Source organism: Pelophylax lessonae (assembly GCF_965119305.1).
Source record: "Pelophylax lessonae genome assembly, chromosome: 13".
Classification (NCBI taxonomy): Eukaryota; Metazoa; Chordata; class Amphibia; order Anura; family Ranidae; genus Pelophylax; species Pelophylax lessonae.
In genome coordinates this window covers 182,322,364-182,335,918 of record NC_138780.1, presented here as the reverse complement: position 1 = coordinate 182,335,918, position 13,555 = coordinate 182,322,364, and the positions used below count along the sequence as shown (strand labels likewise).

Here is a 13,555-nt window from a genome sequence, read left to right as displayed (position 1 = left end):
TGTGTTTTTATGTTTTTAGTCCCCAAGTGCAAAACCTTACACTTCTCCACATTAAACCTCATTTTCCATGTCGTTGCCCACTCCGTTATTTTGTCCAGGTCATTCTGTAGGATATCTGCTTCATGCTCTGCAGTTATTGCCCTGGCCAATTTTGTGTCATCTGCAAAAACTGATAATGAACTACTGATCCCGACCTCAATGCTGTTTATGAATAAATTGAACAAGGTTGGTCCCAGGACTGAACCCTGGGGCACCCCGCTTACTACCTCAGACCAGTCTGAGTATGCGCTGTTTATTACCACCCTTTGGACACGCCCTTTTAGCCAGTTCCGTATCCAAGAGCAAACTGACAGGCCTATAATTTCCCGGCATATGCCTCTGCCCCTTTTTGAATATCGGAATCACGTTAGCTTTCATCCAAACCCCGGTTGGCTGAAATTCAGCGGGAATTGCACCTGCCCGTAAATCGCTTGATTTGTGACATGCCCACCAAGTGGAACTTGACTTTGGCAATGCTGCAGCAGCTGCATATGCAGCAGAGAGACGTCAACGAGTACCTGTGTGAGTGTGGCACAACGACAGCCTCAGTCTGGCTTGGCTTTTTTTTACTACGCCAATGGCTGCTGATAAAGGATGCATGCACTGTACTGTCACCATTCCAGGAGACCACAAGGATGCTGAGCCGTGACAATGCATGCATCAGTGACATAATCCCTATTGTGTTTCTGTTGGAGCAGACTCTGCGTGGCATTATGGACAGGGCACTCGAGGCAGAGCAGTGGGAGGAAGAGGAGGACTTCCTTTCCTCTCAAGGCCCGCTTTATGCAGACACTATCCTTCCTACGCCACAGAACTCAAAAGAGGAGAGGGAGAAGGATTAGGATTCTGGCAGTTTTGGAGGCATTGAAGCAGAGGAAGACATACGTTAACCCTCAAGAGATGGTTTTCCATCCCCAGAATCCTTGGGAGTAATACATGGCTGGAAGGAGGCAGTTCCAGATACTGTAATCCTCAGTGACCCAGAGGAGTCTGCTTCTCATGCCTCCACAAACTTGCGGTACACGGGCTCCCTCATGCTTCAAAGCCTGTGAAAGGACCCAAGAATATGTGGCATCAAGGAGAAGGATCACTATTGGTTAGCAACCTTCCTTGACCACCGTTACAAGGAGAAAGTCTCAGAACTCATCCTGTCCCCACAGAGGGTGCGGGAGATGAAATCTCTTAAGGGCACTTTAAAGAGGAGTTTATCTAATGCTTTTCCTGACTCTGGTAGGTTACAATCCTGACTCAGGTAGGTTACAGTGTCGTGGAAAACATGGTTTTGAGGCTTCTGTTGGTCAAGAGAGGAGCAGTGGAGAAAGGGGGATGCATTTCACAATTTCTTTAGTCCTCACCACCCAGGGCTCTCAGCTTCCACATCCCATCGGCAGCGTCTGCATGATGGTAGACAATTATCTAGAGGCGAAAGCAAAGATGGGGAGGTTTCCAGTTGACGATCCACCTGGTTACTGGCTCATGAGAATAGACCACTGGCCAGAACTTGCCCAGTATACAATTGAGCTGCTAGGCTGCCCTGCATCCAGCGCGCTTTTCGAATGGGCATTCAGTGCTGCTGGAGGTTTTGTTACTGATAATAGAACGCATCTGTCTACAGACTCCATGGACTATCTGACATCAAAATGAATCAGTCCTGGATTACCAGCAGCTATGAAGCCCCTGATGCCAATGTCACTGATTAGGTTTTTAGTTTTTTTGGGATGTGGAATATCTGCAAGACTTCTAGGCTGCCTAGTGTTGTGGGTGTTGATTTCATCTGGGAGAATTTTTTAAGTGTAGTTTTCATGGGCACAAGTAACACCCAAAGACCAATATTTCCACACCTGTTTGACAGATGCATATCATTTAAATTTCCCTTTTGTTCACTGATGGACACAGCTCCTATAGTGCCTATAGCAGAGAGAGGGAGTATACCCCCTGGGACTGCCCATGGGCGTAGCCAGACCTTTTTTTTCTGCCTAGTGTCCAACTCCTGTAGGGGGCAGTATAACTCAATGGTTATGAAGATCAGGAGCTGTGTCCGTCAATGAACATCAGAGAAATGGATTTTACAGTAGGTCAAAAATCCAATTTTTTGACAGCAAGGCCAATTCCTACTTTCATCAAGAGTACCTCTATAGGGTTACGGTGTGAAGGCGCCACAGACACCCAAAGACCAATTTTCCGCACCTGTTTGACAGGTGCATATCATTTAAATTTTCGACAGCAAGGCAATTCTTGCTTTTATTAAGAGTACCTCTATAGAGTTATGGTGTGAAGGCACCTTCTATCCAAAGTCTGCGGAAGAGACTAGAATTTATACAAAAAAACTCTAATCTTGTTCCCAATGCACTACATTGTGACCTCATCATACAGACTGGCTCCCCAAGCCGTTGTTTACAAAAAAAAAGCGTGCAGGGAAAATGTCATTTTCTTTGGCTTTATAAATGCAATTATTTCTGCAGCAGCTTCTAAACACAGTACAGATGTGCCACTTTACAGGTAGGCTAAGGGGACCCTCCAGGCACTATGTTGAAAGGAATTTTCCATTTTTATTGTTATTTCTCATTTTTTATGCTTTCATCAGTAAATCACTGCTCATTTAAAAATTAAGTTTTTTTACAAACTTTTTTCATTGATACATGTCCCCCCAGGGCAGTACCCGGACCCCCAAAACCATTGTATGCCCAATTACTTGCATATAAGCCTTTAAGATGGGCACTTTTCGTTTTCTAGTTCAGGTCCCATTGACTTCAATAGGGTTCATTATTCGGTTCCGAAATTTCGCGATGTTCAAAAGTTCTGGTGAAAACTGAACAGGGGATTGTTCAGGCCCATCCCTACTGACCACTAATATATGGTTTGCCCCTCTCCCCAGGCTTCCCTGATTACTTTGTACCCATATCTTCCTCTTTTCCCACATACATTACATGTAACACCTGTGACCAGCTTGATGCTTCATGATCATGGAGATGCCATGGCTGAATGTGGATCATCTCACCATCTATTTAGTTAGCAACTCTCTTTCCAGAAGCTCATTAAATGGTGGAGTGTCCCACTGGCTTTAGGATGGGGAAGATCTCATCAAAATCAAGTGTCCTGCAGATTTTCCCTGCAGGCTAAAACCTCCGGCCACCTATAGGTGTAAACCTCTGATACTTACAAGGTCAGGAAACCGTTGCCCAGTCCCTGAAATGCGTTGGCTGGAAGGGACGCCATATTGGGATTATCTGCAATCTCCCTGTAAAAAGAGAAAAGATCAGTTCAACCCCAAACTGGACAGAATTCATATCTAGAGAAGTCATTTGACTGAATGGTTAGTGTGATTTTATACAAGGAAATAAAGTAATACAATGTATATCAGTGTTATTTTAATGTATACAGACAGCACAGGCACATAAAGGGTGACATTTACTAAAACTGGAGCACTCAGCATGGTAGCCATTTAGCTTCTAACTTCAATTAGGCTTGGACAATAAAACCTGGAAGCTTACTGTTTTTTATGCAGAGATGCACCAGATTTTGCAAACCCCAGTTTTAGTAAATCTCCACTCCCTCCCTAATTGTGCCTACATCAGCCAATCTTAGCCAGGAACCTCCTTTTTTGATAGTTTTGGGGCCAAAAATACTTGGCAGAGCCAGCGGCACGACATTAAAGTGAAATTCCAGTCAAAAATAGAATTTTTCCTATTAATAATATGTTAAATATTTTTATCTTTGATATTATTCATTTTCTGGCTAGCTGCTTGTGTAGCTTAGAAAGTCTTATCTAAACTAGACAATCAACTTCTTCATGTTCTTCACCGACAACGCTATCTGCCTTTTATCTGAATTTGATAAGCTGTCTTTCACTTCCTGAAAAGGTTGTCAGTCTTTCTTAGACAGGCATGCCTAGACCTGCCCAGCCCGCCTCCATCCCTCCTATCCTTCACCATGATCTCCTTCTGTCTTCATAGAGAAAGAGAGAGGAGGGGGGTCACGTGACCAGTGCACTATATAAGGTAGAAAGGAAGGAACATTTTTGAAAGTTTAGTAGGATACAGATCGATTTCCAGTGCTCATTATACGTGAGTAATGAGTTTTATGCTCTGTTTCCATTAGTGCAACTTGTCATGCGACTTTGTACACATAAAGTTACATGACAAGTCACAGACCATTGATTTCAATGGCACCCATTCCCATCTATGCCACTGTGAAAATCAGCGACGTTGAAAACGTGCCTGCACTACTTTGATGCGACTTTGATCCAGAGAGTGCAAAGTTGGGTCAAAGCTGCACTCAAAGCTGCACTCTAAATTGCACAACTTAAGAGTCGCACTAGTGGAAACTTAGCCACTAGGCTAGAGTGCAACTTTGGAGTGTGACTTTGAGTGCAGCTTTTACCCAACTTAAGACTCTCTGGATCAAAGTCGCATCAAAAGTTGCATCAAAGTAGTGCAGGTACCTTTTCAAGGTCGCTGATTTTCAAAGTTGCATAGATGGAAATGGGTGCCATTGAAATCAATGGGCTGTGACTTGTCATGTGACTTTGTGTGTCCAAAGTCACATGACAAGTCGCACTAGTGGAAATGGAGCTTTAGTCTACATTTCCACTAGTGCGATTTAGAGTGTGACTTTGACTCAACTTTACACTCTCTGTATCAAAGTCGCATCAAAAGTTGCATCAAAGTAGTGCAGGTACCTTTTCAAAGTCACATAGATGGGAATGGGTGTCATTGAAATCAACGGTCGGTGACTTTTCATGCTGCTTTCTGTGTCCAAAGTCGCATGAAAAGTCGCACTAGTTGAAACTGAGCTTTGGTCTGTGTTTCCAGTATTGTGATTTAGAGTGCGACCTTGATGCGACTTTTATCCAACTTTACTCTCTCTGGATCAAAGTTGCATCAAAAGTTGCATCAAAGTAGTGTAGGTACCTTTTTCAAGGTCACTAATTTTCAAAGTCGCATAGATGGGAACGGATGCCATTGATTAGTCACACTAGTGGAAATGTAGACTTTAGTGTGGTTGCCTGTACTAAATGATTGTAGTGTCCTGAGTGAATTATTTCTTCATTTTCTCATGATTTAGGATGTACAATGCATCCTTACTGATGAGAGAACACTGGGCGGGAACCTATGATCAGCTCCTCCCATCCTGTATGCGCCCACTGGCTACACAGGAACAGTGTCCCTTCCTGGAAGTGATGTCACTAGCTTTCAGTAACCACACCCACTTGCTGCTCTTGGACTCAGCAAGAAGAAGGGTTGAGGTAATGTGACAGCGCTGAATACTGAAAAATAAAGGTAAAAAACATGGATTTCTTCATTTTGACATATAAGGCTGAATTTAGCTCACAAAAATGATTGCAGGGGAGAATTTAAGGTATTAGGCTTTACTTCCGCTTTAAATATTTTCTTACCTGTCTAAAACTTTGGCATTCCGATCACCAATGTAAGGAGCATTTTTCTAAAATGCTTTCAGCAGGTGTTCCCTGATACTAGAAAAAAGGCTGGTCTACGCCACTGATGTTAGCTAAATGCTGCAAGTTTGAGGCAAGTAGGGCGGTACAATTGTTTTAATTTTAATTGAAAAAAATTCTAATGGATTGTAAGATTAATGTGATTTATTTAACAGTTTGTTTCTAATATATCAAAAAAGTCAATAACCACTTGGGCTACGGAAAGTTTTTTTCCCTTCAGGACCAGAGCATTTTTTGCTATTCGGCACTGCACTACTTTAACTGGTAATTGCGCAGCCATGCAACACTGTAAGCAAATTAAATTTATGTTAATTTTTCACACAAATATAGCTTTCTTTTGGTGGTATTTGATGACCACTAGATTTTTCATTATTTAAATGACAAAAATGTCTCCAATAAAAAAAAAAAATAATAATAATAAAAATTCTTCATAAATGTAGGCCAAAATGTATTCTGCTACATGTCTTTAGTAAAACAAATCCCAATAAGTGTATATTCATTGGTTTGCATGAAAGCTATAGCATCTACAAATGGTGGTATATATATATACACTGGGATTTTAATTAATGTATTTATTTTTTTATATATACTAGTAATGGTGGTGATCAGTGACTTATAGAGGGAATGGGATGTGCGGTGGTCAATCTGACACTAACTGACACTGGGTGGGAACTGACGGACCCTGACATCACTAGTCACACTAATATAGCTTTCTTTTGGTGGTATTTGATGACCACTAGATTTTTCATTATTTAAAATGACAAAAATGTCTCCAATAAAAAAAAAAAAAAAAATAATAAAAATTCTTCATAAATGTAGGCCAAAATGCATTCTGCTACATGTCTTTAGTAAAACAAATCCCAATAAGTGTATATTCATTGGTTTGCATGAAAGCTATAGCATCTACAAATGGTGGTATATATATATATACACTGGGATTTTAATTAATGTATTTATTTTTTTATATATACTAGTAATGGTGGTGATCAGTGACTTATAGAGGGAATGGGATGTGCGGTGGTCAATCTGACACTAACTGACACTGGGTGGGAACTGACGGACCCTGACATCACTAGTCACACTAATACAGTGATCAGTGCTAATTATTTACACTGTCACTGTACTAATGACACTGGGTGGGAAGGGGGAAAGTTAAACTTTAGGCAAAACATTTTTTGACTCTCTGCCTAATGATCGAGTCCATCGGACCCACAGATCAGCCGGTGACACGCATGAGCGCCCCAGACCTGGGGATAGGAGATGAATCTTCAACAAATGGTCCTTGGTCTCCTGGTAATGCTGGTCCTCGAATCTTACCAATAGATAGGGATGCGATATTTATAAGTTGATACTGGGAATATCCAATTGCCTCTCGGGGGATCAGGAAGGACGTTTTTCCACTGCTGTAGCAAATTGGATCATGCTTTGCTAGGGTTTTTCTTCTTCGCCTTCCTCTGGATCAACTGGAACCTAATCAGATGCCGATGTTAAACTGCAGATGTTAATTCTTCATTTGAAGACAAAGCTGATCAGCACACTTTTTTCACCTGCTTGTCCGGTGCCCGCCCCTCTCCTTCCACCTTGTCTCCGCCTTATCCCTAAGTTAAAGTGTTACATCTGTGGGAGTATTGGAGTATTTTGATTGGAGGAAATCCTCTAACACGCTCATTTGAGTGTGTGGAGAGCGGCCACTGCACACATTTTTTGGATTTCAGGAGTAACGCTTTGTTTATTCACTATATCACTGAAGATTCACATTTGTTTTAGAAGTCACTTTTATTGGATTGTTTTATGAAGATCGATACCTGTACTTTGTGATGTCATTCTACTTCTATTGACATTTTTTGGACTCTTCACATTCCCTTTATTATTTTTTGGACATTTTTTATTGAGCTTTATATTCACTGATTTGAGGAGCATTACTCACCATATGGGAATTGGATGTTTTTATTATTCAGCTGTTTATTTATTGTTCCTGAAGCACTTGTTTGTTTGCTCTGAATATTTATTTTATGTTTGGATTAAGCCCCCGTTCACACTGGGGCGACCTGTGAGGCGACCTGGTCGCCTCACAGGTCACCGCAGGTCGCCTCCCATAGGGAAGCTGCGGACCCGTTCTGATAGGAGCGACACAAGTCGCTCCGACTCAGAAAAAGGGTCCGGAGCTTCTTTGGGGCGACCAGGAGGCGACCGCCATAGACTTCAATGTTATGAAGTCCGTGGCGGCCGCTCCGAGGTAGCGGCGCGCTGCTCGCACCGCGACCTCGGAGGTCGCGGTGCGAAGTAGCGTCGCCCCAGTGTGAACGGGGGCTTACTTCACATTACACCCTTTGGATACATTATTATTTTTTGAATTAGCGCCGATTTTCATTTATTTATTTTTATCACATTCAAAAGTTTGGCTGTTTTGAATGCTCACATTTTTTTGAATTTGCCGCCGAGTACCCGGAAGTCATGACATCACTTCCGAGTTTTTTACATGGAGACCCGATCACAGCCGAATGCGGCTTTGATCGGATCTTCTCTTCAGCGGGCGTGAAGGTAGGATGCCTGGGTCTCCCGGTGGGACGGGAGACCCGGGTGAGTCGCAGAAGGCAGCGGGAGGGGGGAGACGTCCCCTCCCGCTCCTTGTAATGACAGCCGAGTGGCTCCTCAGCCACATCGGTTGTCATTACAAGACAGCCGACTGTCGGCTATGGACGCCGGTACCGGGGTGATGCCTCTAGCTGCAGGCATCACTCCAGTACAGCACTTTCCCGAAATATCTGCAATATCGGTAACCTTAGGGCCGATTGCGATATATCTGGGAAAGTGCATATCGGCCCCCGATATATCGGCATTGCCGATATATGGGCATTGCCGATATATGGTCGATCCCTAATAAATATATATATTCTACTTCTACTTCTACTAAGTGACATGAACAGGTTTATTGTTCAACGTTTCAGCAAGGCATTGCTTATCTTCCTCAAGCCTTTCTGGAGAAAGAGGAGCATTGCTTTGTTGAAAGGTCAACTAATAAATCTATTTATGTTGCTTCAATAGAAGACATGAGTGCCTCCTCCATCAGACTGTTTTTATGTATACATATAAAATATAAGATTGGTTTTACTAACACAAACACGGTGATGGCCAGGGACTGAATTCTGGAAAAATCTGGGAAGTCGGAGAGTCCGGTGTTCAAAATGACTCTGAAATAAGAAAGAAAAAAGGTCAAATGACATTACAGGCTATGGAAAGACCTCACCTCCAGCCTCCCTGGGGTCTGCTATTACTATCTCCCAAACTTCTAGGAAGAGAAAGAGGAGAAAGGGAGGTAGGTGGGGGATGGGGAGAGAGATGTGGAGGTAGGGTGGAGAAGGCACCTTGGCAATGCTAAAATGTATTTGGTCCTGCTAATAAAGTTTATTTGAAGTGAATTTAAATTTGAGAAAGAGAGAGAATAAAGAGCAAAGGAAGGAACCCCTTAACAGTTTATTCCTCACCATACCTGCTGTGTGCTCCTGGGTCTGCATACCTGCTGTGACCATTATAAGGGGCTCCCACCATCCCTGTTCAGAGTTCCAGAGTCTGCACACCTACTGTGCCCATTATAAGGGGTTCCCGCCATCCCCGGGCTGAGTTCCAGGGTCTGTGCACCTGCCGTGCCCATTGTTATGGGTTCTCCCCATTCCTGTGCTGAGTCCCTGGGTCTGTACACCTACTGTGCCCATTGTGAGGGGTTCTCACCATCCCTGGGCTGAGTTTCTGGGTCTGCACCACCTACTGTGCATAATATGGGGGGTTCCCAGCATCCCCAGGCTGAGCTCCAGAGTCTGTACACATGCTGTGCCCATTATGAGAGGCTCCCACCATCCCTGGACTGAATTCCTGGGTCTGCGCCACCTACTGTGTCTATGTTGAGGGGCTCCCACCATCCCAGGGCTGAGTTCCCAGGTCTAAACGCCTGCTGTGCCCTTTATGAGGGGTTCCGCCATCCGTGGGCTGAGTTCCTTGGTCTGCGCTACCCACTGTGCCTATTATGGAGGTTTCTCACCACCCCTGTGCTGAGTTCCTGGGTCTGTACACCTGTTGTGCTCCTTATGAGAGACTCCCACTATCCCTGGGCTGAGTTTCCAGGTCTGCACCCTTGTATCTATTATGCGGGGTTCCCACCATCCTGAATTCCTGGGTCTGCATGGCTTTTGGTAAGCTGAAGCATTACACCCAATGAGGCTGATACTTACAAGTAATTGAGAAGCGGAAGGTTCTGGAATGCGCGAGCTTCTATACATTTCAGATTCATCAGGCTCCTCATTTCTCTGTAACAAACAACCTTAGTGAGGGTCTGACACTTCGACATTTCCATTTCCACACTCAGCTGACAACTTCCTGCGCTGCACCCTTATTGGTTACATTGGTCTCAACAATCTCTGAGGAGTACAGAACACCTTCCATCTCACCCTGCTCACCTCCTGTCCTAAGGTGACAACACTGCTGCTCCATAGGTATGGTCTGTGAGTGTTGTCACCCTAGGATGGGAAGTGTGTTACTTGAAGGATCACTATGTAAAGAAAAGAAAATAGGAAAACTAATGCAGCCATCACATCTATGGAACTGAAAGCCAGAACATATTACATTTTTGTTCTTAGGTTTAGATACGCTTTATGGGCTGTATTTTAGCAAAAAAAAAAAAAAAAAAAAGCTGTACTGAGCTTTTTCAAGCTGCAGTGTGCCTAAGGGTAATGCTAAGGCTGTCATTCGTCTAGGAGAGTCCTAAAAGGGTCTATTCAGGGGAATGTAGCTTATATGAAAGAACTAGCAATGTGATCAATATAGTCAGTACCCCATCTAGGTATAGGATGCACCATAGCAGTAATACCTCCATCTTTGTTTTTTTTGTTTTTTTGGCTGACTGAACATGGGTTTAATCCTTTCTCTGCCAATGACGTATGACATACGTCATCAGCAGTGGGGGGGGGGGGGGGGGCTGCTGCAGAGGAATGTATGTATATCTTACAGGCAGGGCAGCCATCAGAAATTTTGGGGCCCCTTATACAGCTTTAGGTCTGGGCCCCTCTGGACCTGACCACCAACATTCCGCAGGGCCTGCCCTCTAGTCGTCCCACCGAATCCTCCCATTGGCCATCCCACCGAGTCCTTCGGTGCACCCACTTCTATTTTAACACTCTTACAACCTAATAAATGAAAATGAATCCAAACCATCAAAGAGACATCCCCATATATTCAGCAACGATACATCCCAATCCAGTAAAAAGATGGCCTCATATATTCAGCAAAGAGACATTCTAATCCAACAAAGAGACAGCCTCATTCATATATTCAGCAAAGAGACATCCCAATCTAGTATAGAGATGGCCTCATATATTCAGCAAAGACACATCCCAATCCAGTAAAGAGACAGACTGATATATCCAGCAAAGAGATATCCCAATCCAGCAAAGAGACATCACAATTCAGCAAAGAGATATCCCGCAGCCGCCATGCTTTAGCAATTGCTAGTTACTACAGCAGCAACAACTCAGTCTCGTTGGTTGGGGCCTGGGCGACCGGGCCCCTTGGAACGCCTGGGCCCCCTACATGTGTATGGGCTGTCCCCCCCTGATGGCTGCCCTGCTTACAGGCTGACTGTCAGGGGAAGTGATCAGGTGACTTCACTGCCGTTTAATCCCATCCACCCACCCCTGATACGTTTTGGGGAGTGTTGGTCCCCCTAATAAAGTTTAGTGAAAAAAAAAAAAGAGTAAAAAAATATGGTTACACCTAAGCACTTGAACCCACCCCCCACCTCCACATATATGCACATGCAAAAGTAAACACACGCTGGGGCGCCTACATGTGTATACATCAATTGTGCTACATGTTACATATCGCCCTGCAAGCCAGAGTGAGAGCAATAATTCTAGGCACAATAATCACAGTTCACTCTAAGCTGATGATCTGTTGGGACTTTTAAACCATCACCTACGGAAAACCTGAAGAACCAAAGTTGTTTCCTGTTTCACAGGCGCATGCGCACGGGGCGTATGCCCAGCTCTTCTGAACGCCTTTCTCCTGGTAGGAGAAAATCAATGTAAAAAATGTGCCTGGATGGCTGACATCTCGTTTCTTAACCTCCCTGACGGCATGATTATGTCAGGAATTACATACCAAAAGCGGTACAATTGTTTTCATGGAAATTTGGCGTTATGTATTATAGGCCTACAATTCTTAGTAATTACTGACTTAAACCTGACCAAAACAAGAGTCTAGTAGACATCCCAGATGTGATAAATTTGAAACACAAACGCGTGAATTATAATCGAATCAATAATATTATTTTATTATTTAATATATAATATATATAATAAAATTATATTATTGATTAGATTATAATTCATGCATTATATATTATATATAGATATATGTGTGTGTGTGTATGTATATATATATATATATATATATATATATATATATATATATATATTATATATATATATATACACACACATATATATATATATATATATATATATATATATATATAAATAAAACGCATGAATTATAATTGAATCAATAATATAATTTTATATATATATATATATATATATATATATATATATACACCGGTATATATATATATATATATATATATATATATATATATGCATATATATATATATATATATATATATATACACCGGTATATATATATATATATATATATATATATATATATATATATATATGCATATATATATATATATATATATATATATGCATATATATGTATATATATATATATATATATATATGCATAGATATATATATATATAATATAAAATGTGTTTTGTGTTTTGTGCAACGTTTTTTTTTTTTTTTTTTTGAATTTCCCTCCCTAGTTCCGCTCCCATGCTGCAGGGAACGGAACTAGGAAGTGATCAGACCGACGGTGGACGGAGGAGCGGCGGGACTCTCGGCTGGCGATCTCAGCAATGAGAGATCATGGCTGGATCGCCAGGATAAGGTAAGAGAACACCGCTGCGCTCTCTGCAATCCACCCCGAGCGTGACTCGGGGTTACCGCTCCTGCAATGAAAAATCCACCCCGAGTCACGCTCGGGATTACCGCCTAGGTGGCTAAAGACCTGAAAGCGCCATAACAGTACAAATACCCACAGATAACCTCTTTTTGGAAAGTAGACAGTCCAAGGTACTTAGTAAGAAGCATGGCATGTTTTTTTAAAGTTACGGTAATTCTTTTTTTTTTTTTTTTGCACAATGTTTTGGAAAATAAATTAAAAAAAAAAAAATGTTTTTTTACATACTTTTACCAGTGCAGTAAAGTGTTATCATATAACTGGTGTGACAGTGATCAGGGACACTGAATGGTGACAGTATGTAAAAATGTTATATTTAATAATTTTTTTTTTAATTTTTTTTATTACATCTTTTTTATTTTTTTTATTATTTTTTTCTTGTAACACACTGTATCCAGAGCAATACAGTGTTACCATACATTGTACCATTACAATTACGGTGCATCCTATAGCTAGATGAGGCATTACACGTTATGGTTGCTTATACCAGTGAATTTCATAGGTGTAAGCAACCATTTTTACGGAATGAAACGGATTCTATTAATTTAATTATTACTGATTTATTCAGTGTTTTGTTGTGATTAGCTGTGATTGGCCAACGCTAATCACATGGTACAGATGGGCTGTTATTGGCCCTGTCTGTACCATGTAATCACTGTAATCAATCACAGCTAGCAACACTATGCAATACAATGAATTGCATGAAAGGAAGCCTTCCATTGTTTACAACTGTAATGTGATATGGTGTGATTGGTCACAGCGATCACATGGTACTGGCAGCGGGCTGGTATAGTGATCAGTCATTGGCTGTGTCTGATATGACGCGTACGCAGATAGACAAAAGTCCCGCCCACCTGGAACTGGCTATAGCTAGCCGTATATGGATCAAAATTCAGGTGGTTTAGAGGGGTTTGAACCGCGGATGACACCCGCCAAAGGGGTGACACCATTAGGTAGGGAGTAGAAAGGGGGGGTGACACCAT

The 13,555-nt window shown here is 42.1% G+C and overlaps 1 protein-coding gene across 3 annotated transcripts in view; it reads right to left on the bottom strand.

Annotated features, from left to right (window-relative positions):
- TSHR (thyroid stimulating hormone receptor) overlaps window positions 1-13,555 on the bottom strand; it is a 126,224-nt gene that overhangs the window by 32,570 nt on the left and 80,099 nt on the right. For all 3 annotated transcript variants that reach the window (XM_082242869.1, XM_082242871.1, XM_082242870.1), the window contains exons 5-7: window positions 9,721-9,795; window positions 8,611-8,685; window positions 3,200-3,277 (exon numbers count right to left, since the gene is read on the bottom strand). In XM_082242869.1, the coding sequence (XP_082098995.1) occupies window positions 3,200-3,277; window positions 8,611-8,685; window positions 9,721-9,795 (228 nt within the window). The remainder of the gene's footprint in view (window positions 1-3,199; window positions 3,278-8,610; window positions 8,686-9,720; window positions 9,796-13,555) is intronic.